Source organism: Macaca thibetana, chromosome 13 (assembly GCF_024542745.1).
Source record: "Macaca thibetana thibetana isolate TM-01 chromosome 13, ASM2454274v1, whole genome shotgun sequence".
Classification (NCBI taxonomy): Eukaryota; Metazoa; Chordata; class Mammalia; order Primates; family Cercopithecidae; genus Macaca; species Macaca thibetana.
Window position 1 is genome coordinate 59,692,838 of NC_065590.1, and position 26,127 is coordinate 59,718,964.

General features: G+C 45.7%; 2 protein-coding genes across 38 annotated transcripts in view; one reads left to right on the forward strand and one right to left on the reverse strand.

Moving 5' to 3' along the window:
- MSH2 (mutS homolog 2) overlaps positions 1 to 16,218 on the reverse strand; it is a 102,458-nt gene extending 86,240 nt beyond the window's left edge. For both annotated transcript variants that reach the window (XM_050754859.1, XM_050754858.1), the window contains exons 1-6: positions 15,883 to 16,218; positions 10,787 to 10,941; positions 8,702 to 8,980; positions 6,824 to 6,970; positions 4,996 to 5,145; positions 2,978 to 3,111 (exon numbers count right to left, since the gene is read on the reverse strand). In XM_050754859.1, the coding sequence (XP_050610816.1) occupies positions 2,978 to 3,111; positions 4,996 to 5,145; positions 6,824 to 6,970; positions 8,702 to 8,980; positions 10,787 to 10,941; positions 15,883 to 16,093 (1,076 nt within the window). In that variant the 5' untranslated portion in view covers positions 16,094 to 16,218. The remainder of the gene's footprint in view (positions 1 to 2,977; positions 3,112 to 4,995; positions 5,146 to 6,823; positions 6,971 to 8,701; positions 8,981 to 10,786; positions 10,942 to 15,882) is intronic.
- The window catches only part of CALM2 (calmodulin 2), a 1,210,617-nt gene that overhangs the window by 937,260 nt on the left and 247,230 nt on the right, over positions 1 to 26,127 (forward strand). The window contains exon 1 of one of the 36 annotated variants that reach the window (XM_050754938.1): positions 8,474 to 8,477. The exons of 34 other annotated variants lie outside the window; for them this stretch is intronic. The gene's annotated coding sequence lies outside the window, so the exon portion shown is untranslated. Of the gene's footprint in view, positions 1 to 8,473; positions 8,478 to 20,435; positions 20,441 to 26,127 lie in introns of those variants that run through there. One more of the 36 variants, XM_050754935.1, reaches the window with a different exon arrangement.

Below are 26,127 nucleotides of genomic sequence, written 5' to 3' on the forward strand. Positions count from 1 at the left end.
CTTCTCCAGCAAATTTTTTTCTTTTTCGAAGACTGGGGATAGGGAAGGTTCTCACTATTTTCCCAGTCTAGACTTGAACCTGTGATCCTCCTGCCTCAGCTTCCCAAGTAGCTGGGACTACAGGCACAAACCACCATGCCTTGCTTATCATAAATAATTTTGGCTGGACATGGTGGCTCACACCTATAATTCCAGTACTTTGGGAGGCCAAGGCGAGTGGATCATCTGGGGTCAGGAGTTCAAGACCAGCCTGGCCAACATAGTGAAACCCTGTCTCTATTAAGAATATAAAAAATGAGGCCGGGCGCGGTGGCTCAAGCCTGTAATCCCAGCACTTTGGGAGGCCGAGACGGGCGGATCACGAGGTCAGGAGATCGAGACCATCCTGGCTAACATGGTGAAACCCCGTCTCTACTAAAACATACAAAAAACTAGCCGGGCGAGGTGGCGGGCGCCTGCTACGCGGGAGGTGAGCGGGCGCAGAGCTTGCTGTAGCTGAGATCCCCAGCTGCACTCTAGCCTGGGGACAAAGACTCCGTCTCTGGAGGCAGGTGGAGCCTATAATCCCAGCATGGCGTGAATCACCAGGAAATCGAAAGGCGGAGCTTGCAGTGAGCTGAGATCCGGCCACCGAAAGGCAGCTTGCAGTGAGCTGAGATCCGGCCACCGCACTCCAGTTTGGGCGACAGAGCGAGACTCCGTCTCAAAAAAAAAAAAAATTAAAAGAGTAGAGAGAATAGACATACTTGTTTTGCTGGTATAGGCCCAGACTCTGCTTGGAAGGATGTTCAATAAACACACACTGTTGCTCCCAGGGCAGGTGGTGGCAAAATACAATAGGAAATGTGACCCTGCAGCCATGCAAGACAAAGGCTCTTTATGGAGCTGACAGAGAAGGGTGGGTGACTTATCACTGTATATCCACCTGTCCTTTTTCAATTTTGACACATATAAATGTAACTACTTATTCACAAATAATAAAAATTACAAATTGTAAATTGCCTTAATTACTTGCAAATTACCCAGTCCTTCCAATCTCTTTTTTTATTGATACCTCATAATTGTACACATTTGGGGGTTTGTAATATTTTAATACATGTATACAATGTATAATACTCAAGTCAGGGTAACTGAGATATCCATCACCTGAAACATTTATCTTTGTTTGGGAATCCAATCATTCCAATATCGTTTTTGTTGTTGTTGATTTTAGGTGTCTTTTTTTGTTTGTCTGTTTTTGATACACAATCTCGTTTGTGGCCCAAGTTAGAGTGCAGGGGCACGATCTCGGCTCACTGCAACCTTTGCCTCCCAATTCAAGCAATTCTCGTGTCTCAGCCTCCAGAGTAGCTGGGATTATAGGCACACACCACCACGCTCATCTAATTTTGTATTTTTAGTAGAGATGGAGTTTCACCATGTTGGCCAGGCTAGTCTCGAACTCTTGACCTCAAGTAATCCGCCCGCCGCGGCCTCCCAAAGTGTTGGGATTACAGGGGTGAGCCACCGCATCTGGCCTGTTGATTTTTGTTTGAGACAGTGTCTCACTATGTCACCCAGGCTGGAGTGCTGGGACATGAATATGGCTCTTTGCAGCCTCAACCTCCTGGGCTCAAACAATCCTCCAGCCTTAGCCTCCCATGTATCTGGGACCACAGGCACATGCCACCATGCCCAGCTAAATTTTTAAAAATTTTTTTGGTAGAAATGGGGTGTCATTTTGTTGCCCAGACTGGTCTCAAAGTCCTGGGCTCAAGCAATTATCCTGCCTCAACCTCCCAAAGTGCTGGATTATATGTGTGAGCCACCGTGCCCAGCCTCATTTCTTTCTTTTTTTTTTTTGAGACAGGGTTTCACTCTATTGCCCAGGCTGGAGTTCAGTGCACAATCATAGCTCACTGCAGCCTCAAACTTCTGGGCCCAGGTGATATTCCCACCTCAGTCTCCCGAGTAGCTCGGGCTACAGGTACATGTCACTACACTGAGCTAATTTTTTTTTTCTTTTGTAGAGATGGTGTCTGTGTTGCCCAGGCTGGTCTTGAACTCCAAGGCACAAACAATCCTCCCATTACGGCCCCCAAAGTGCTGGAATTACAGGCATGAGCCATCGCACCCAGCCCCAACTTCTGGTTCTAAATCACTAAATCCCACTCCTCTTCTCCAACAAACCTGACTTCAGAAATCACCTTAAATTCATCAAGCAGTACTTACCTATATTACACTTCACTTAAGTTTTAAAACTTGTATCTAAAAGAAAAGACTGAAATAAAATATATTGAAATACTAGTAATTTTTGGATAACAGAATTATATAACCTTTTATTTCCACAATTTTAAAGACTTTCTGACATATATGTTTAGGTCACCTTAAATCTTTTCTAGAATAAAGAATTAAGTGCTTCCTATATATCAGACCTTAAGTATTTTATGTATATTAAATCATCTCATGTTTATAATCCTATGAAGTAGCTGTTTTATTAATGTCATTTTAAAGGTGAAGAAACTATGACATAAAGGTTGAGTAATTTGCCCAAGATTACACACAATATGAACAAAGGTACATTGGCTCCCAAGCACATATTCAATACATACCATCTCAAATAAAAGAAGTTTTTTTTAATAGTGAAAAAAACTTATTTAAAAAAAAATGAGTTCTGGCGGGCGCGGTGGAAGCCTTTTTTTCACAAGGTAATATCGTGACCACGGTGAAACCCCGTCTCTCTACTAAAAAAACAAAAAATTAGCCGGGCGCGGTTTAAAAAAAAATGAGCTTGCAGTGAGCCGAGATCGCGCCACTTTGGGCGACAGAGCGAACTCCGTCTCAATTTCTAAATCATTACTACTCTATTACTATGTAGCTCTCTGTACAGTTAAATGGTAAGATACACTTGCAAAACTGCGTATTACAATAAGTGGTATACTCATGTGGATAACTGCAGGTTACATAAAACTAACAAAAGTATAAACTAATAACATACCTCTCCTCTATTCTGTTTTTATCCATGAGAGGCTGCTTAATCCACTGGTTAACAAGTCTTTGTCCTTGAGGGGTTTTACACTTATTCAGCAAGGCAGCCAGAGACTGAGAGCCAGTGGTATCTTCAACAGAACCCTAGTACACAAAAAATAAAATAGAAAGAATGACACACTCATTAGTGAAAACCTTACTATGCCATGAAAAACAGAGAAACAATAACATAATATTCTTCAAATATTAAGAAATTTCCACAAAAAGTTCCTCTTCCTAAGACCAACTTTCAACTTCTTAATCCGTATGTTCAGCTGTACATTTCTCCCCTAGCCAAAACCACTTTATAATTACTACAGTTTTATTTTTTATTTGTTGAGACAGGGTCTCACTCTACTGCCCAGACTGGAGTGCAGTGGTGCCATCCTGGCTCACGGCAAGCCAGAACTCTTGGGCTCAAGGAATCCTCCCACTTTAGCCTTTCAAGTAGCTGAGACTACAGGCGCATGCCACTAAGCCCCACTAATTTTTTCTCATTATGTTGCCCAGGCTGGTCTCAACTCCTGGCCTCAAGTGATCCTCCCAGCCTGGGCTCCCAAAGTGTTGGGATTACAGGCATGAGCCACGTTACTCAGCCACTTACTGCAGTTTTAGACATAAAGCTTCTTAGAATGTCATTTTAAATTGCTAGGCCAGGCACAGTGGCTTACGCCTACAATCCCATCACTTTGGGAGGCTGAGGCAGGCAGATCACCTGAGGTCAGGAGTTAGCGACCAGCCTAGCCAACAAGGTGAAACCCCATCTCTACTAAAAATACAAAAATCAGCTGGGCATGGTGGCAGGCACCTCTAATCCCAGCTAATTGCCCAAACCCGAGAGGCAGAGGTTGCAGTGAGCTGAGATCACACCACTGCACTCCAGCCTGGGCAACAAGAGACTCCGTCTCAAAAAAAAAAAATTGCTATTAGTAGTAGTACACAAAATTATTCATAAAGTAAGGACTAATACTACATAGATAGCTTGAAACTAGAGGAAAAAAAAAAAAAGCAATTCGAGAGCAAGGCACAGAGGCGCACCTGTAGTCCCAGCTACTTTGGAGACTATGATACAAATGCTTGAGCCCAGGAGTTCGAAGCTGTAGTACACTCTGATGGCACTTCCTGTGAATAGCCACTGCACTCCAGCCTAGGGAGCATACACAGTGACACCAGCCTCTTGAAGAAAAAAAAAAAAAAAAAAAAAAAAAAGCCTTGAAAAAAAAATACCAGAGCATGGTGGTTCATGCCTGTAATCCGAGCCACTACTCCAGAGGCTAAGGCAGAAGAATCACTTGAAGCCAGGAGTGAGTGAACATCCTGGGCAACACTGTGAAACTCCAACTCTGAAAAAATGTTAAAATTAAGCAAGCATGGTGGCTTGTGCCTGTAAACCCAGCTACTTATGAGGTTGAAGCAGGAGGATAGCTTGAGCTCAGGAGTTCAATACTGCAGTGAGCTATGATTTTCCCACTTCACTTCACGCTGGGTGACAGAATAAAGACCAGTCTCTAAAAAAGTAAAAAGTAGGCCAGGCGCGATGGCTCAAGCCTGTAATCCTAGCACTTTGGGAAGCCGAGGTGGGAGGATGACCTGAGATCAGAAATTTGAGACCAGCCTGGCCAACATGGTGAAACCCTGTCCCCCTGTCCCTACTAAAAATATAAAAATTAACCAGGCATGGTGGCAGGCAACTGTAATCCCAGCTACTTGGGAGGTGGAGGTTGCAGTGGGCCGAGATTGTGCCACTGCACTCTAGCCTAGGGAACAAGTGAGACTGTCTTTAAAAAAAAAAAAAAAGTTAAAAAGTGGAGTGGGGGAGGGGAGAGAAGAGAAAATATAGCCTTTTGAAGCTACTTACCTAATCCAAGTATAATAATATTTCAAAATATTTTAGCTCCCTAATAAAATTCTTCAGTATATGTCAATGAAAACATTTTTAAACCATTCAACATTTTTAACCCTTTTTTTTTTTTTTTTTTTTTTTTTTACCTGAAAAAGGTTAAGGGCTCTGACTGCTGCAATATCCAATTTCATGTACTGGCTGAAGTCAAAAGTAGTCAGTTCAAACTGTCCAAAATTGGAATCATCTGATAAGAGTTCTAAAAACTTGATTACCGCAGACAATGATGAAACTGCAACCTAAAATTAAGAATTTAAAATCAAAGATTTCTATACCACTGGATCCAGTTCTAAAGATTTTCAAAAACAAATACAAAATGAAAATAAATTCTGAACTCCATCATTTTCCTTGGTGTTCCTTCCCAGTCCAAACCAAGAAAACCAACGGTTAATCTCTTGAGATTTGAAAATGGTTTTTACAAGGTGAAAATTAATGGTAATCGCAGTATTATTTATAATAGCCAAAAAAGAAAATTACCCAAATGTCCATCAAACCTAAAATGGCAGGCGTGGTGGCACATGCTGTAATCCAAGCACTTAGGGAGGATGAGGCGGGCAGATGACTCGAGGCTAGGAGTGTGAGACCAGCTTAGCCAACATAGTGAAACCCCATCTCTATTAAAAATACAAAAATTAGGCCCTTTCAACCTTGTGAGGTTAGAGTGAGAAAATGGTTATCTATGAGAAAGTGGGCCCTCACTGGACAACAGATTAGCCAGTGCCTTAATTTTGAACTTCCCAGTCTCCAGAACTGTGAAATAAAAATACAAAAATTAGCTGGGCATGGTGGCACATGCCTTTAAACCCCAGATACTCAGGAGATGAGAAAGGAGAATTGTTTGAAACCAGAAGACGAAGATTGCAGTGGGCTGAGATCACACCATTGCACTGCAGCCTGAGCAACAAGAGCGAAACTCCGTTCCAAAAAAAAAAGAACTGTGAAAATTAACTGTAATCGCAGGAGTATTTGTAACAGCCAAAAATGAAAATTACCCAAATGTCCATCAAAATTAAAATGGGGGTTGGGCACAGTGGCTCACATCTGTAATCACAGCACTCTGGGAGGCTGAGGCGGTGGATCACCTGAGGTCAGAAGTTCGAGACCAGCCTGGCCAACATAGCAAAACTCCCTCTCTACTGAAAATACAAAAATTAGCCAGGCACGGTGGCATGCAGCTGAACCCAGAGGCAGAGGTTGCAGTGAGCTGAGACCGCACCATGGAACTCCAGCCTGGACAATAGAGCAAGATTCTGAGACTCCATCTCAAAAAAACAAAAAAAAAGGTTAAAATGGGGAGAGTAGCAGCGGCAGGGGGAAGGGAAGTAAAATGGATAAATTCTGACGTTTGTGCTATGAAATATGAACGCAAAAATCCATAACTACACTCAATGATATGGATAAGTCTTACAAACATTGAATGAAAGAAGCTAGGGAAAATATATGATACAATTCCATGTATATAAACTATAAAAACAGGCTGGAGGCGGTGGCTCATGCCTGTAATCTCAGCGCTTTGGAAGGCCAAGGCGGGCAGATCACCTGAGGTTCAGGACTTTGAGACCAGCCTGACCAACATAGAGAAACTCCATCTCTACTAAGAATACAAAAAAAGATTAGCCAGGCGTGGTGGCACATGCCTGTAATCCCAGCTACTTGGGAGGCTAAGGCAGGAGGATCACTTGAACCCGGGAGGCAGAGGTTGCGGTGAGCTAAGATTACGCCATTCTACTCCAGCCTGGGCAACAAGAGCGAAACTCTGTCTCAAAAAAAAAAAAAAGCTTACTATCATTGATACACAGCTTAGGGTTTAAGACAAAAATGACAAATATCCTTCTAAAAAGTCACTATAATTTACATATTATTTATATTATATATTTACATTATATATATTGTAATTCACATTTATAATCCATGTACCTGATTCTCCATTTCTGGCAATACAGCACTATTCACCTGTTCTCCCTTTTTGCCTTTCAACAGCCGGTTGAGGTCCTGATAAATGTCTTTCGTGGAAAAGTCAGCTTTTTTTCTTTCTGTGATCAGAATCCCTCCTCTTTGAATAATCTATTTTGAAATAAATAGTTTAAACTACTATGAAAAAAGGAATAAGAAAAGCAATAATGAAAATGATAACATTGATAATTATAGTGATAACAGATTAACCTACATTAAATGTTTACACAATGTGCAAGACATTAATATGATGTACTGACACACTTTTTATATCAATAAACTAAATTTTCATCAAAATATAAAATTACATTCACATAAAGCTTTCAAAAAATAGTCCCAACTGTAACAACTCTTTTTTTGTTTTGAGACAGAGTCTCACTGTCGCCCAGGATGGAATGCGGTGACACAATCTTGGCTCACTGCTACCTCTGCCTCTCAGGTTCAAGCAATTCTCCTGCCTCAGCCTCCCAAGTAGCTGGGATTATAGGAGCAAGCCACCATGCTTGGCTAGTTTTTTTTCCTTCTTTGCATTTTTAGTAGAGACACTGGACAGGCTGGTCTCGAATCCCTGACCTCAGGTGATCCGCCCGCCTCAGCTTCCCAAAGCGCCAGGATTACAGGTGTGAGCCACCGCCCCCGGCCACAAATAATAACCCTTAACAGAACTATTACTTGTGGAAAGTTGCTTAGATACAATCTATGCTAAAAATGTCCATCACATGTGTTATCTCCAGCGGTGCTTATGGTACTTGAAGACCACAAAAAATAAAGAATCCTCGGGAGATACATACCTTAAGAAATATCTAGGCCAGGTGCTGTGGCTCATGCCTGTAATTCCAGCACTTTGGGAGGCTGAGGTGGGGGGATCACCTGAGGCCAGGAGTTCAAGACCAGCCTGACCAACATGGTACAACACTGTCTCTACTAAAAATACAAAATTGGCCAGGTATGGTGGGGCATGCCTGTAATCCCAGCTACTCGGGATGCTGAGGCAGGAGAATCACTTGAACCCAGGATGTGGAGGTTGCAGTGAGCTGAGATCATGTCATTACACTCCAGCCTGGGCACCAAGAGTGAAACTCCACCTCAAAGAAAAAAAAAAAAGAAGTATCTAAATAATAAACTACATGCCTATAACAAATGACACAATCAAAGCCAAGCATGGTGACTCACGCCTGTAATCCCAGCACTTTGGGAGTCCAAGGCGGGTGGATCACAAGGTAAGGAGTTCAAGACTAGCCTGGCCAAGATGGTGGAACCTCATCTCTACTAAAAATACAAAAATTAGCTGCATGTGGTGGTGCACACCTGTAATCCCAGCTACTCAGGAGGCTGAGGCAGAAGAATTGCTTCAACCTGGGAGGCGGACATTGCAGTGAGCCAAGATCGCACCACCGCACTCCAGCCTGGGTGACAGAGAGACTTGGTCTCAAAAAACAAAAAACAAATCACACAATCAGAATTTAGTTAAAATAAATAGCAAAATAACAGGCTAAAGTTCCACTCAAACTATCAAAACATGCTAAAGAACTGCATCTTATTTGATAAAACCATAATTACAGTGATATTTACTGTAATAATTACTCTTTTGGAACACAAGACAGAAAGGAAAGGGGGGAGAAAAGATCTGAGGTAAAATAAATCTTACACAAGACACAGCTTGTTTTAATGTCCAATTAAATATACCGTTTCTGTCAATGTAAACATCAAAACATTATTTTAATTAGATACAAAAAAAATAGAGTTTTTTATTATTTTTCCTTAAATAAAACAGTATCATGTCAATTAAAGAGCCTTTCCTAGGCCTGGAATCTCCTCTATCACTAGACTCAATCTGCTTACCTGTCTCAGTTTCCCCATGTCTCCAGCAGTCTCTCCTCCAGGTAAAACACATTCCTTTGGTCCAATCTGGATGAGGAGAGCCTCAAGATTGGAGAACTGATCATTATCAGGGAATTCACACAGTCCTAGCTTCCTCTGTATGGAATCCACATACCCAACTCCAACCTGTCTCTGGCCATCAACTGTGGACATTTTAACACCCACAACACCAATGGAAGCTGACATATCATTGTTACCAAAGAGAATGTCTTCAAACTGAGATAGATTGCCAGGAGAAGCCTAAGTAAAAATAAAATTTCAAAAATTTAACAAACTCTTCAATGTACTTTAAAATTTTACTAGCAAAAAGGAAAAATCCAAACTCAATGAACCTTATTAATAAAATGCTTTCTTTTTTTTTTGAGATGAAGTCTTGCTCTGTCACCCAGGCTGGAGTGCAATGGTACAATCTCGACTCACTGCAACCTCTGCCTCAAGGTTTCAAGCAATTCTCCTGCCTCAGCCTCCCGAGTAGCTGGGAATACAGGCGCACACCACCACGCCCAGCTAATTTTTGTATTTTTAGTAGAGATTGGGTTTCACCATGTTGGCCAGGCTGGTCTCAAACTCCTGACCTCGTGATCTGCCTGCCTCGGCCTCCCAAAGTGCTAGGATTACAGATGTGAGCCACCGCACCTGGCCAATAAATTGTTTTCTTATAAAAAATAACTGGCCGAGTGCAGTGGCTCACGCCTGTAATCCCAGCACTTTGGGAGGCCAAAGTGGTCAAATCATGAGGTCAGGAGATCAAGACGATCCTGGCCAACATGGTGAAACCCCGTCTCTACTAAAAATACAAAAATTAGCCAGGTGTGGTGGCACGCACCTGTAATCCCAGCTACTTGGGAGGCTGAGGCAGGAGAATCACTTGAATCAGGGAGTCAGAGGTTGCAGTGAGCCAAGATGGCACCACGGCACTCCAGCCTGGCAACAGAGCAAGACTCTGTCTCAAAATAAATAAACAAATAACTGCTTGTGGTTGGGCACAGTGGCTCACACCTGTAATCTCAGCACTTTGGGAGGCCAAGGCAGGCAGATCACTTGAGGTCAGAAGTTCAAGATCAGCCTGGCCAACATGGTGAAACCCCGTCTCTACTAAAAATACAAATCTGGCCGGGCGCGGTGGCTCAAGCCTGTAATCCCAGCACTTTGGGAGGCCGAGACGGGCGGATCACGAGGTCAGGAGATCGAGACCATCCTGGCTAACACGGTAAAAACCCCGTCTCTACTAAAAAATACAAAAAAAACTAGCCGGGCGAGGTGGCGGGTGCCTGTAGTCCCAGCTACTCGGGAGGCTGAGGCAGGAGAATGGCGTGAACCCGGGAGGCGGAGCTTGCAGTGAGCCGAGATCTGGCCATTGCACTCCAGCCTGGGTGACACAGCAAGACTCCGTCTCAAAAAAAAAAAAAAAAAAAATACAAATCTGTAGTACTCATTTGTGGCCAGCCTTACCTATTATAAGGATCTTACAAATACTTGTCTCTATTATGACCTTAGTACTGGCTCTGCCCTCCCCTTCCCTGGCCCTCCCCTCAGAAATTATCTATCTAATCTATCCCTCTATAGAGATGGGATCTTCCTACATTGCCCAGGGTGGTCTCAAACTCCTGGACTCATGCAATCCTCCTGCGTTGGCCTCTGAAAGTTAAACTGTAACCTCAACCTCCTGGGCTCAAGTGATCCTCTCACCTCAGCCTCTTGATTAGCTGGAACCACAGGTGTGTGCCAACAGCCCCAGCTAATTTTTTTTAATTTTTTTATCTTCAATAGAGATGAGGTTTTACCATGTTGGGCAGGCTGGTCTTGAACTCTTGGGCTCAGGCAATCTGCCTGCCTCAGCCTCCCAAAATACTGGGATTACAAGCAAGAGCCACTGTGCCCAGCCAAACTGCAACTTTTTAAAAACCACATGCTAATTGCTACTAAAGTGTCTCAAAGCATTCTATTATCACAGTCTACTTAAAATACTAAAACACAATTAAATTCTTCACATTTTTATTTCTCTACTCTTAAAAAAATAAGTAAATTAAAAAGGAAGATAATTACCTTATATGCCAAATACCAATCATTCTCCTTGGATGCCTTATTTCCAGCTCTGTTCTTATAAACTTCAACTCTATACTGACGAACCAGAAGAAGATCTTTTACAAAAGATTCAAAATTCATTTTACTAAGCACAACACTCTGCAGATTCTTTGCTCCTTAAAAAAAAAAAAAAAAAGTACATTACAGATTTGAGATATTACATGTTCAAGCACTGTATTAGTCGGACTTCACACTGCTGATAAAGACATACCAGAGTCTGGGAAGAAAAAGAGGTTTACTGGACTTATAGTTTCACGTAACTGGGGAGGTCTCACAATCATGGCAGAAGGCAAGGAGGAGCAAGTCATGTCTTACATGGATGGCAGCAGGCAAAGAAAGAGCTTGTGCAGGTAGACTTCCATTTTTAAAACCATCAGATCTCATGCGACTTATTCACTATCACGGCAACAGCATGGGAAAGATCCATCCCCATGATTCAATTATCTCCCACCAGGTCCCTCCCATAACACATGGGAATTCGAGATGGGATTTGGGTGGGACACAGCCAAAACATATCATTCTGCCCCGACCCCTCCCAAATCTCATGTCCTCACATTTCAAAACCAATCATGTCTTCCCAACAGTCCCCCAAAGTCTTAACTCATTTCAGCATTAACTCAAAATACCACAGTCTAAAGTTTCATCCAACACAAGGTAAGTCCTTTCCACCTATGAGCCTGTCAAATCAAAACAAGTTAGTTACTTCCCAGATACGATGGGGTACCGGCATTGGGTAAATACAGCCCTTCCAAATGGGAGAAATTGGCCGAAACAAAGGCGCTACAAGCCCCATGCAAGTCCAAAACCCAGCATGGCAGTCAAATCTTAAAGCTCCAAAATGATCTCCTTTGACTCTATGTCTCACGTCCAGGTCACGCGGATGCAAGAGGTGGGCAACCACAGCCTTGGACAGCACTGCCCCTGTGGCTTTGCAGGGTACAGCACCCCTCCTGGTTGCTTTCATGGGTTGGCGTTAAGTGTCTACAGCTTTTCCAGGCATATGGTGAAAGCTGTCTGTGGATCTACCATTCTGGGGTCTGGAGAATCATAGCCCTCTTTTCACAGCTCCACTAGGTGGTGCCCCAGTAGGGACTCTGTGTGGGGGCTCTGGCCCCACATTTCCCATCTGCATTGCCCTAGCAGAGGAACTCATGATCACCCCACCCCTGCAGCAAACTTCTGCCTGCACATACATCCCTGAAACATAGGCAGAGGTTCCCAAACCTGAATTATTGATTTCTGTGCACCTGCAGGCTCAACACCACCTGGAAGCTGTCAAGGCTTCAGGCTTGCACCCTCTGAAGCCATGGCCTGAGCTCTACCTTGGCCCCTTTCAGCCATGGCTGGAGCAGCAGGCCACCAAGCTGCTAGGCTGCACACAGCATGGGAACCTTGGGCTGGCCCATGAAACCACTTTTTTCTCCTAGGCCTCTAGGCTTGTGATGAGAGGGGCTGCCATGAAAACCTCTGACATGCCCTGGAGACATTTTTCCCATTGTCTTGGGGATTAACATTGGGATCCTCATTACTTATGCAAATTTCTGCAGCTAGCTTGAATTTCTCCTCAGAAAATGGGATTTTCTTTTCTATCACATTGTCAGGCTGCAAATTTTCCAAACTTTCATGCTGTTTCCCTTTTAAAACTGAATGCCTTTAACAGCACCCGAGTCACCTCTTGAAAGTTTTGCTGCTTAGAAATTTCTCCCGCCAGATACCCAAAAGAATTTCTCTCAAGTTCAAAGTTCCACAAATCTCTAGGGTGGGGCAAAATGCCACCAGTCTTTTTAGTAAAACATAACAAGTGTCACCTTTGCTCCAGTTCCCAACAAGTTCCTCATCTCCATCTGAGACCACCTTAGCCTGGATTTCATTGTCCATATCATTATCAGGATTTTGGTCAAAGGCATTCAACAAGTCTCCAGGAAGTTCTAAACTTTCCCACATTTTCTGGTCTTCTTCTGAGCCCTCTAAACCGTTCCGACCTCTGCCTGTTACCCAGCTCCAAAGTCACTTCCATATTTTCGGGTATCTTTTCAGCTGTGCCCCACTCTACTGGTACCAGTTTACTGTTTTAGTCCATTTTCACACTGCTAATAAAGACATACCCAGCTGGGTGTGGTGGCTCATGCCTGTAATTCCAGCACTTTGGAAGGCCGAGGCAGGCAGATAACAAGGTCAAGAGATCAAGACTATCCTGGCCAACATGGTGAAACCCCATCTCTATTAAAAATACAAAAATTAGCTGGGCGTGGTGGCATGCACCTATAGTCCCAGCTACTTGGGAGGCTGAGGCAGGAGAATCGCTTGAACCCAGGAGGCAGAGGTTGCAGTGAGTTGAGATTGCGCCACTGCAGTCCAGCCTAGCAACAGAGCAAGACTGTCTCAAAAAAAAAAAAAAAAAAAAAAAAAAAAAAAAAGACATAGCTGAGACTGGGCAATTTACAAAAGAACAAGGTTTAATGGACTTATGGTTCCACATGGCTGAGGAGGCCTCACAATCAATGAGGAAGGCAAGGACAAACAAGTTACATCTTACATGGATGGCAGCAGGCAAAGAGAGAGGGCTTGTGCAGGGAAACTTCCGTTTTTAAAACCATCAGATCTTGTGAGGCTTATTCACTACCAGGAGAACAGCACAGAAAAGACCCACCCACATGATTCAATTATGTCCCACCAGGTACCTCCCACAACACGTGGGAATTCAAGATTAGATAAGGGTGGGAACACAGCCAAACCATATCAAGCACCTAACACATTGCTAACCCAAAAACTTCCAGTGTTTTTTCAGCAATTTATTCATTCAATAAATTGTCTACGAAGCACTATTATATGTGCAGGGACTATGGAAGGTAATATAAAATAGTGAATAGCATAGACCCTCTGCTTATATGGAGTCTACACATAAAAATCAAAAGTTCTAAAGATGATAACTTTTTAATTTTTTTGTAGAGATGGGTCTCGCTGTGTTACACAGGCTGGTCTTCAACTCCTAGCATCAAGTTATCCTCCCACCTTGGTATCCCTAAGTGCTGAGATTACAGGCACGAACCACTGCACTTGGCCTGTCCTTTCTTATAATTTGTTTTAAAGTCTTTTTTTTTTTTCTTTTTTTGAGATGGAGTCTCACTCTGTTGCCCAGGCTGGAGTGCAGTGGTAGTATCTCTGGCTCACTGCAAGCTCCGCCTCCTGGGTTCGTGCAATTCTCCTGCTTCAGCCTCCCAAGTAGCTGGGGCTATAGGCACCTGCCACCACGCCCGGCTAATTTTTTGTATTTTTAGTAGAGACGGGGTTTAACCGTGTTAGCCAGGATGGTCTCGATCTCCTGACCTCGTGATCCGCCCACCTCAGCCTCCCAAAGTGCTGTGATTTTTGTATTTTTAGTACAGGCGGGGTTTCACCGTGTTAGCCAGGATGGTCTTGATCTCCTGACCTCGTGATCCACCCACCTCGGCCTCCCAAAGTGCTGAGATTACAGGCAAGTGCCACTGCACCTGACCTGTTTTAAAGTCTTATGTAAAATCTATGTAGGTCAGGTGCACATTGGGAGACCAAGGTGGGAGGATCACTTGAGGTCAAGAGTTTGAGACCAGCCTGGCCAACATGGTGAAACCCCATCTCTACTAAAAATACAAAAAATTAGCTAGGTGTGGTGGCACGTGCCCTTAATCCCAGCTACTCGGGTGGCTGAGGCAGGAGAATCGCTTGAACCCAGGAGGTGGAGGTTGCAGTGAGCCAAGATTATACAACTGAACTCCAGCCTGGGCGACAGAGTAAGACTCCGTCTAAAAAAAAAAAATCTTCAGACTTTTAATTGCCTACAGCGTAAAATTCCGACAGCTCAACACAACATGAAAAACCTTTTGTCATCTAACCCCACCCACCTGGGCCAGTCTCCACACCTTCCTTTTCTACATCACCAACGCCAATCTACCTTCTTTCAAGCCCTTTCTCTAGCAAACTTCTAGTCTCAACGTGGACTTTGGTGTCTCATATAACGCCTCTTCCGACGTCTCCAGTTTTTGTCTCTTGCAACCTCTTGCAAGCTCACACCATAAGCCTCCAACTTGAATTGTAATGATTTCTGCCTTGCTCTCCAATAGTGATCTCTATGACAGTAGAGGTATTTCTTTTTCATCTAGTGTCCATAACCCTGCCTAACACATTTCTATCTAACGAATGAAACCTTTTGCATCAGGAGCATCGCATTTGCACTAGTCCTCTAGTCAGGACTAGAACCCACAACTCCATTCCCCCTAGGATGCTCTTTTCATTAGCGTAACTACATAGTTGCAAGAAAGCGCAAAGAAAACAGGGAGAAAAGAGGTTAACTAGGCCTATCCAGAACATTTGGCCCACATAGGGTGAGACGTTTGTAGCTTTCCAGGGAGAGAGAATGCTGGATAGATGGGGTCGGGTGACGGAGAGCACTGAATGCTGAGCTAAAGCAGATAGCGTCCATGACTAGCCCAAGGTCACACGTTAATAAGCAGAGGGGCAGCGACTTGATCCCAAGCAGCCCAGCTCCAGAGTCCGTTGGTCCTGACCACTTCATCATACTGCCCCTTAACGGCGCTCCATTACCAGCCCCTTAGCTGGACCGGCGGTATAAATGGGAGCGTCGTGGGAGCAGAATAACGTAGGTGACATGAAAGGGTCTCCTAAACCCCCTCTATTTTAAATCTCACTCCTGGCTGCTGTTTGTAATAAGAGATTCTGGCCGTGTTTGTAATGAGCGCTACATGTAGGGCCACGGCGAGGAATGCGACTGCTGGAAAATGAACTAGAACAATGCATTAAAATGCCTGGCACGACGTAAACACTCCGTGATCACAAGTTCAGATCCGGGACGGCTGGAGAGGCACGGGTTTCAGGGCTGAGGGGGGCGTCCCTCCGGAGCCAAGCAGAACCTGGGGACGGCGGAATTCCCACCAGCACAACGTTCCGCCCCCGTGCCTCCGCGCTGGAGAGGCTGCTCATCACCCACTTTCTGAGGCAAGAATGGAGCCGCGCCACAGGGCCCCGGGTCCCCCCACAGCACGCGCCGTCCTCGCCCTCACCTGCCGGCCCCATATACTTGATCACCCCCTGGGTCTTGAACACCTCCCGGGCGGCCAGCAGCGCGTCCTCGCCGTGAGCCGTATAGAAGTCGCCCCGGTCGAAAAGGCGCACCGTGGTGGTCGGTTTCTCCGGCATGCTCTGAAAGAAACGCACGAAGCCGACCTCGGCCGCGCTCTCCAGCTGCAGCGTCTCCTTAGGTTGCACCGCCATGTCGGAACCTCCTCACCTCCTGGCAGAAGGAACTGCGCGACCCCACACCCACTATGCTGTTTCCCGCCTCCCCTCCCACGTCCCCCGAGCGGCGTCCGGTCACGGCGGCCACACCCAATCAGCTTCCAGGGCTGCGTTTCGGTGGGTGGGAGTCTGCCGCGGCAACCAATCATAAGCAGACGCTGCCCAGTTTCCCGCGCACACTGGGGACTTTAGCTACTGCGCATGCCTGCGCCTAGGTCTCGCGCAGACCCGCAGACCTGCATCCTTGGTAGAAAGCAGTTCTCAAGTGTTTTCTTAGGTCCAAGGCTTGGAGCCCCTGGGTGGGTGGATGCCAGGGTAGGCAGCCACCAGGTGGGAGATTTCCGGCAGGTACTGAGCTCGTAATGTGCCCGGAAGCATGGGAGTAACATCAGAAGGAAACTTGAAAACAAAACAAAAAAACTAGCCTTCCTCCTCCTCCCACTATTTTGTTCAAACGTGTGCCCCTCTCCAACTGCCCCTCTCTTTTTCTTTTTAAGCAAACTGCCAACATCGGGATTACGGGTTTATTCTACACAACCTCCTTAACAGCTGCCTTTTAGCCACATTATCGTTTCGTCCACTCGTTGACGATTCACTCATTCAAAAACATTTATATGGCCTGCTACGTCCCAGACTGCTCTTGGCTCTGAGGATCACCAGTAAAAAGAAAAATCACTGCCTTTATTCTGCTTACATTCTAATATGAGAAGATTCAGATAATGAATATAGCAAGTAAATGAAATGGTACGTTAGAAGATAAGTGTTTGTGGCCCGGCGCGGTAGCTCACGCCTGTAATCCCAGCACTTTGGGAGGCCGAGGTGGGCGGATCACTTGAGCCCAGGAGATTGACACCACCCTGGGCAACATGGTAAAACCCATGTCTGTGATCCCAGGTATTAGCGGGGCTCAGGCGAGAGGATCACCTGAGCCCGGGAGGTCGATGCTGCGGTGAGCCGTAAATTGTGCCACTTGCACTCCAGCCTGGGCGATAGAGTGAAGACCCTGTCATCAAAAAATACAAAATAAAATAAATAAAAAGAAGACAAACGTTTGACGCCGGGCGTGGTGTCACACGCCATAATCCCAGTACTTTGGAAGTCCAAGCCAGGAGGATCGTTTGAGCCCAGGAGGTCGTCTGCCCTCAGCTATGTTCACGCCACTGCTCTGCAGCTGTGGCGGCAGAGCGAGAGAACCCGTCTTGAGTGGGGGAAGGGAAGACCAGTTAAGGAAGAGGAAGGTTGAAATTTTAAAATGTTAGCAAACAGCGAGGCGCAGTGGCTCACGCCTGTAATCCCAGCATATTGGGAGGACGAGGCGGGTGGATCACCTGAGGTCAGGAGTTTGAGACCAGCCTGGCCAACATGGCGAAACTCCCTCTCTACTAAAAATAAAAAAATTACCGGGCATAGTGGTAGGCGCCTGTAATCACAGCTACTGGAGAGGCTGAGGCAGGAGAATCCCTTAAACTTGGGAGGTGGAGGTGGCAGTGAGCCAAGATCACTCCACTACACGCCAGCCTCGGTGACAGAGCCAGACTCTGTCTCAAAAAATAAATAAAATGTTAGCAAACACCTGAAGGAGATCAGGATCCATCCTGCAAAATTAACTCTTAGAAAAGGTTTTTGCTGACCAGTAGCCGTGGCTCACGCCTGTAATCCCAGCACTTTGGGAGGCCGAGGTGGGCAGATCACCTGAGGTCAGGAGTTCTGAGACCAGCCTGAATAACATGGTGAAACTCCGTCTCTACTAAAAATACAAAAAAAAATTAGCCGGGTGTAGTGGTGGGCGCCTGTAATCCCAGCTACTCGGAAGGCTGAGGCAGGAGAATCCCTTGAACCTGAGAGGCGGAGGTTGCAGTGAGCCGAGATCATGCCATTGCACTCCAACCTGGGCAACAGGGCAAGAGTCTGTCTCAACAACAACAACAAAAAAAAGATTTTTGCATTCTCCGGTTTAGTTTACCCTTCTCCCATGAAAGTGGTTCCAAAACCTAATTCAGCAGCAGAATCACCCTGAGGGGATTTAAACATATTCCTGGTGCCCTACCCACACATAATGGGTCTTAATTTCTGGAGTGGGGCCTTGGAATCGTTTTTCTTTTTTTTCTTTTTTTTGAGACGGAGTCTCGCTCTGTCACCCAGGCTGGCGTGCAGTGGCCGGATCTCAGCTCACTGCAAGCTCCGCCTCCCGGGTTCACGCCATTCTCCTGCCTCAGCCTCCCGAGTAGCTGGGACTACAGGTGCCCACCACCACGCCTGGCTAATTTTTTGTATTTTTAGTAGAGACGGGTTTTCGCCGTGTTAGCCAGGATGGTCTCAATCTCCTGACCTCGTGATCCGCCCGCCTCGGCCTCCCAAAGTGCTGGGGTTACAGGTGTGAGCCACCACACCTGCCTTTTTTTTTTTTTTTTTTTTGAGACGAAGTCTGGCTCTGTCGCCATACTGGAGTGCAGTGGCGCAATCTCGGCTCACTGCCTCCTGGGTTCAGGCGATCCTCCTGCCTCAGCTTCCCGAGTAGCTATGACTACAGACACACACCACCACTCCCAGCTAATTTTTGTATTTTTAATAGAGACGGGGTTTCACCGTGTTGGCCAGGATGGTCTCGTCTTGATCTCTTGACCTCCTGTTCTGCCCGCCTCGGCCTCCGAAAGTGCTGGGATTACAGGCGTGAGTCACCGCGCCCAGCCTGTAATCTTTTTTATTATTATTATTATTTTTTGAGACGGAGTTTCGCTCTTGTTGCCCAGGGTGGAGTGTAATGGTGCGATCTTGGCTTACTGCAACCTCCACCTCCTGGGTTCAAGTAATTCTCCTGCCTCAGCCTTCCGAGTAGCTGGGATTACAGGCATGCGCCACCACGCCGGCTAATTTTTGTATTTTTAGTAGAGATGGGGTTTCTCCAAGTTGGTCAGGCTCGTCTCAAACTCCCAACCTTCTGTGATCCACCCACCTCGGCCTCCCCAAGTGCTGGGATTACATGCGTGAGCCACCGCGCCCAGCCTCAGCCTGGAATCATTTTTGAAAGCTCCCTGGATGTTCCTGACAATCAGCTCGATTTAGAAATCTGGCGGGTGCAGTGGCTCACGCCTGTAATCCCAGCACTTTGGGAGGCCGAGGCAGGCAGATCACCAGATCAGCAGGTCAAGATCAGCCTGACCAACATGGTGAAACACTGTCTCTACTAAAAATACAAAAATCAGCCAGGCATTGTCGCGGGCGCCGGTAATCCCAGCTACTCAGGAAACTGAGGCAGGAGAATCGCTTGAACCCAGGAGGCAGAGGTTGCAGTGAGCCGAGACCACACCATTACACTCCACCCTGGGTGACAGAGCAAGACTCCCTCAGAAAGAAAGAAAGAAAGAAAAGAAAGAAAAGAAAAGAAAGGAAGGAAGGAAGGAAGGAATCAATCAATCAATCTCGAGCCTACGGGTTAAAATTCAAATGCCTGACCTGCGCCAGATCACGGAGCTAGTAAGTGATAGATCTAGAATCCAGTCTTCTTCCAGATTCTGTATGCTTAACCATCTGTGTGCTTACAGAATCTGCAGCAAGACTGTATACTGAGAAAGATGTGTTTCTAACCTGAGTTTTTTTTTATTTATTTATTTATTTATTTATTTATTTATTTATTGAGACAGAGTCTCACTCTGTCTCCCAAACTGGAGTGCAGTGGCACAATCTCAGTTGACTGCAACCTCCACCCCCTCTGGTTTCAAGTGATTCTCCTGCCTCAGCCTCCCAAATAGCTGGGACTACAGGTGCACACCACCACACCTGGCTAATTTTTGTAGAGATGGAGTTTCACAATATTGGCCAGGCTGGTCTGGAACTCCTGATTTCAAGTGATCTGCCCACCTTGGCCTCCCGAAGTGCTGGGATTACAGGCATGAGCCCCCACACCCAGCCTCAAACGTGAGTATTATAGTCTGGTGTCATGTGCTACTCCTTTAGAAAAGCTCCTACCATTTCTGATAGACTTTAATGGGTTGGCCAGGCATGGTGCCTCATGCCTGTAGTAACAGCATTTTAGGAGACTTGAGGCCAGAGGATCACTTGAGCCCAGGAGTTGAAGACCAGCCTGGGCAACAGAGCAAGATCTCATCTCTACAAAAAACTGTAAGGCAGGTACAGTGGCTCATGCCTGTAATACCAGCACTTTGGGAGGCTGAGGTGGGAGGATCACTTAAGCTCAGGAGTTCAAGACCAGCCTAAGCAACATGGTGAAACCTTGTCTCTACTAAAAATGCAAAAATTAGCCAGGCCTGGTGGCACCTGCCTGTAGTTCTAGTTACCTGGGAGGTTGAGCCCGGGAAGTGGGGGTTACCATGAGCCAAGATCACACCACTTCACTCCAGTGGGGACAACAGAGCAAGACTCTGTCTCAAAATAATAATAATAATAAAAATAACAATAATTTTGTTTTAAAAACTAGCCAGGCGCGTGCCTGTAGTCCTTGGGAGGCTGAGGTGGAAAAATTCCTTAAGCCCAGGTGTTCAAGGCTGCATTGAACTATGATCGCACCACTGCACTCCTGCCTAAGCAACAGAGCAAGACCATGTCTCAAAAAAAAAAAAAAAACCGTTCATCTAGCTCACTGTCAGCCTTGGCACAGGATAGTTACCTTTAACCAGATTTAGAAGATAGCTAATGATTCCAGACATTATTTGCTTTCTCCAGGCTAATATTAATGATTCTAACATGCTTCTTTCCTACAAAATGTCTAAGAGGACTATTTAGCCTGCTTGGAAAGGAAACACGCTTGAAATTAAAATTTGATATGCACTTGTAATCAATTTGTCTAAGAAACTGTTTTAGGCCGGGCGCGGTGGCTCAAGCCTGTAATCCCAGCCCTTTGGGAGGCCGAGGCGGGCGGATCACAAGGTCAGGAGATCGAGACCACAGTGAAACCCCGTCTCTACTAAAAAATACAAAAAATTAGCCGGGGCGAGGTGGCGGGCACCTGTAGTCCCAGCTACTCAGGAGGCTGAGGCAGGAGAATGGCGTAAACCCGGGAGGCGGAGCTTGCAGTGAGCCAAGATCGCGCCACTGCGCTCCAGCCTGGGCGACACAGCGTGAGACTCCGTCTCAAAAAAAAAAAAAAAAAAAAGAAACCGTTTTAACAGTATCCTTTGTTTCCAACCATGTGCATGTATTAACTGTTCATGATAAATTCTTTTTTTAATTTATTTTTTATTTTTTTGAGACAGGGTCTAACTGTCACTGAGGCTGGATTGCAGTGGTATGATCAGAGCTCAGTGAAGCCTCTGCTTCCCCAGGTTCAGGTGAGTCTCTCACCTCAGCCTCTCAAGTAGCTGAAACTACAGGTGCAGGCCACCATGCCCCCCTAATTTTTTTATTTTTAGAAGAGACAGGGTTTCACCATGTTACACTGGTCTCAAACTCCTGGGCTTAAGCAATCCACCTGCCTAGACCCTTCCACAGTGGGATTACAGGAGTCAGCCACTGAGCCTGGCTGATAAATTCTTATTTAAAGTATATCAGGCCAGGGCCAGGCACAGTGGCTTGCCCCTGTAATCCAAGCACTTTAGGAGGCCAAGGCAGGTGAATCATTTGAAGTCATGAGTTCAAGACCAGCCTGGCCAACATGGTGAAACCCCATTTGTACTGAAATTACAAAAATTAGGCCAGGTGTGGTGGCTCAGGCCTGTAATCCCAGCACTTTGGGAGGCCGAGGCGGGTGGATCACGAGGTTAGGAGTTCAAGACCAGTCTGGCTAAGATGGTGAAACCCTGTCTCTACTAAAAATACAAAAATTAGCCGAATGCAGTGGCAGGTGCCTATAATCCCAACTACTGGGGAGGCTGAGGCAGGAGAATCACTTGAACCCAGGACGCAGAGGTTGCAGTGAGCTGAGATCATGCCACTGCACTCCAGCCAGGGCAACAGAGCAAGACTCTGTCTCAAAAATAAATAAATAATTCTTTTTTACTTGTTTGAGACAGTTTTGCTCTTGTTGCCCACGCTGGAGTGCAATGGCGTGATCTCAGTTCACCGCAACCTCTGCCTCCTGGGTTCAAGCAATTCTCCTGCCACAGCCTCCCAAGTAGCTGGGATTACAGGCATGCACCACCACACCTGGCTAATTTTGTATTTTTAGTAGAGATGGGGTTTCTCCATGTTGGTCAGGCTGGTCTTGAACTCCCAACCTCAGGTGATCTGCCCACCTTGGCCTCCCAAGGTGGTGGGATCATAGGCCTAAGCCACTGCACCTGGCCTTTTTTTTTTTTTTTTTTTTTGAGACAGAGTTTTGCTCATGTTGCCCAGGCTAGAGTGCAGTGGCTTGATTTCGGCTCACTGTGACCTTCGCCTCTCGGTTGCAAACGATTCACCTACCTCGGCCTCCCACGTACCTGGGATTAGAGGCACGCACCACCACGCCAGCCTAATTTTTTCTTTTTTTTTTTTTTTTTTGAGACAGAGTTTTGCTCCTATCACCCAGGCTGGAGTGGAATGGCGTGATCTCCAATCACTGCAATCTCCGCCTCCTGGGTTCAAGCGATTCTCCAGCCTCAGCCTCCCAAGTAGCTGGGATTACAGGCACCTGCCACCATGTCTGGCTAATTTTTGTATTTTCAGTAGAGACGGGGTTTCACCATGTTGGCCAGGCTGGTATCAAACTCCTGACCTCAGGTGATCCACCTGCCTCAGCCTCCCAAAGAGCTGGGGTTACAGGCATGAGCCACCACACCTGGCCAATAAATAAATATTTTATTTATTTTTTTTAGATGGAGTCTCACTGTGTTGCCCAAGCTGGAGTGCAGTGGCGCGATCTCGGATCATTTCAAGCTCCGCCTCCCGGGTTCATGCCATTCTCCTGCCTCAGCCTCCAGAGTAGCTGGGACTACAGGTGCCTGCCACCATGCCCAGCTAATTTTATTTTATTTTTTTGTATTTTAAGTAGAGACAGGGTTTCACCGTGTTAGCCAGGACGGTCTCAATCTCCTGACCTCGTGATCTGCCCGCCTCAGCCTCCCAAAGTGCTGGGATTACAGGCATGAGCCACCATGCCCGGCCTAAATAAATATTTTAAAAAACAAAGTATATCAAAGAGTTGTGATACCGGGGGACTAGGGGAGGTCCCATGATTCCAGTGGGACTTTGACTCCAGCCAGTGTCCAGGCTGTTGACACCAAATGAGAAGGAATTCAGGGACGAATTGGAAAATAGTGAAAGTACAGAGATTTACTGCAAATAGAGAAGTATGCACTCAAGAAAGGGGAGTGTTAGCATACTCGAGAATGTCATGCTACGGGGTTTGAGGTTTCTATCTTTATGGGTTTTTGTTTTTCTGTATTTATTTATTTATTTATTTATTTTTTGAGACAGTGTCTCATTCTGCTGCCTAAGCTGGATTGCAGTGGAGCGATCACGGCTCAATGCAGCCTCAACCACTGGGGCTCAAGCAATCCACCCACCTTGGCCTCCCGAAGTACTGGGATTGTAGACGTGAACCACTGCATCTGGCCTCTTTATTTATGGGCTTAACCAAGGAGTGGAATATTCATGAAGATTTCTGGAAAAAGGTGAAGATTTCTTGGAACTGTGGTGCACCCATTTTTACACCAAATACAGGTGTTCTCGGAACTGTCATGGTGCCGAGGGGGTGTGACTATGTTAATAAGCGAACAATGAGGTTCCAGGTGAAACCTAGGTCAAATCCAGTGCCATGTTACATCCAGTGGGACCTAGCCAGCTTGGCCCACATCCTGGTTCTCAGGGTCTAATCAGCCTCTAGCTTATGCAGCTATTTCAACAGTTTCCTTTTTGCTAGTCATATGAAATGCCTGTCTGGAATTTTCTTTTTTGTTTGTTTTTGAGACAGAGTCTCGCTGTGCTGCCCAGGCTGGAGTGCAGGGGTGCGATCTCAGCTCACAGCAACCTCTGCCTCCTGGGTTCAAGCAATTCTCCTACCTCAGCCTCCCGAGTAGCTGGGATTATATGTGTGCACCACCATGCCCAACTAAAATCTTTGTATTTTCCGTAGAGACAGGGTTTCACCATGTTGGCCAGGCTGATCTCGAACTCCTGACCTCGGGTGATCTACCTGCCTCAGCTTCCAAAGAACCGGGATTACAGGTGTGAGCTACCATGCCCGGCTTCCTGCCTGGAATTTTCTATTCTCCCACAACAACCCTGTATTATTCATGTCTCAGTTGTCTTACATATATTTTATATACTTTCCATTCCCACATGGGAAACTGAATTTCTGAAAATAAGGGGAATTTTGCAAAAATATAACTGGAAGACATAGCATGATTGATAGAATCCAGTAAAATTATCACCCCAATATAGCTATTTTTTTTTTTTTTTGAGATGGAGTCTCGCTCTGTCACCCAGGCTGGAGTGCAATGGCTCAATCTCGGTTCACTGCAACCTCTGCCTCCCGGGTTCAAGCTATTCTCCTGTCTCAGCCTCCCAAGGAGCTGGGATTACAGGCTCGCACCACCATGCCCGGCTTATTTTTGTATTTTTTTTTTTTTTTTTTTTTTTTTTTTTTTTTTTTTTGAGACGGAGTCTCGCTCTGTCGCCCAGGCTGGAGTGCAGTGGCCAGATCTCAGCTCACTGCAAGCTCCGCCTCCCGGGTTCACGCCATTCTCCTGCCTCAGCCTCCCGAGTAGTTGGGACTACAGGCGCCCGCCACCGCGCCCGGCTAGTTTTCTGTATTTTTTAGTAGAGACGGGGTTTCACCGTGTTAGCCAGGATGGTCTCGATCTCCTGACCTCGTGATCCGCCCGTCTCGGCCTCCCAAAGTGCTGGGATTACAGGCTTGAGCCACCGCGCCCGGCCTATTTTTGTATTTTTTTAGTAGAGACAGGGTTTTGCCATGTTGGCCAAGCTGGTCTCGAAATCCTGACTTCAGGTGATCCGCCCGCCTCAGCCTCCCAAAGTGCTGGGATTACAGGCATGAGCCACCCCGCTTGGCCTAAATAATCTTGTGTATGGGGTTTTTTTTTTTTTTTTTTTTTTGTTTTTTTTGAGACAAGGGTTTCGCTCTTGTTGCCTAAACTGGAGTGCAATGGTGCAATCTTGGCTCACTACAACTTCCACCTCCCGGGTTCAAGCGATTCTCCTGCCTCAGCCTCCCTGGTAGCTGGGATTACAGGAGGGTGCCACCACACCTGGCTAATTTTTTGTATTTTTAGTAGAAACGGGATTTCACTATGTTAGCCAGGAGTTCAAAACCAGCCGGCCGACATGGTGAAACCCTATCTCTACTAAAAATACAAAAATTAGTCAGGCATGGTGGTGCTCACCTGTAGTCCCAGCTACTCGGGAGGCTGAGGCAGGAGAATCGCTTGAACCTAGGAGGTGGAGGTTGCAGTGAGCCGAGACTGCACCACTGCACTCCAGCCTGGGCGACAGAGTAAGACTCCGTCTCAAAAACAAAAACAAAAAACAAAATCCAGCTTTATGGAGATATAATTCACATACCATACAATCCACCCATTTAAAGTGTATAACTTAACAGCTTTTAGTACATTAATAGGGATGCATAATCATCACTGCAATCTAATTTTAGAAGTTTGTCATTCCAGAAAGAAACCTCATACTCATTAGCAGTCACTCTTCATGTCCTCTTCCCCAGCCCTTGACAACCACTAATCTACTTTCTGTCTCTATAGATTTGCATCTTCTGGACATTTCATATAAATGGAATCATACAATACAGGGTCTTTAGTGACTGACTTTTTTGATTTAGCATATTTTTAACGTTCATCCATGTTGTAGCATGTATCAGTACTTCACATCTTTTTATTACTAAATATTTCACTGTATAGCTATATTACATTTTATTAATCTCTTCATCAGTTGGTAGGCATTTGGGTTATTTCCACTCTTCAGCCATTATGAATAATGCTGCTGTGAACATTTATGTACAAGTTTGTATGTGGACATGTTTTTATTGCCCTTAGATGTATACCTTGGAGTGGAATTGCTGGCTCATAGTTTTAACTTTTTTTTTTTTTTTTTTTTTTTTTTTGAGA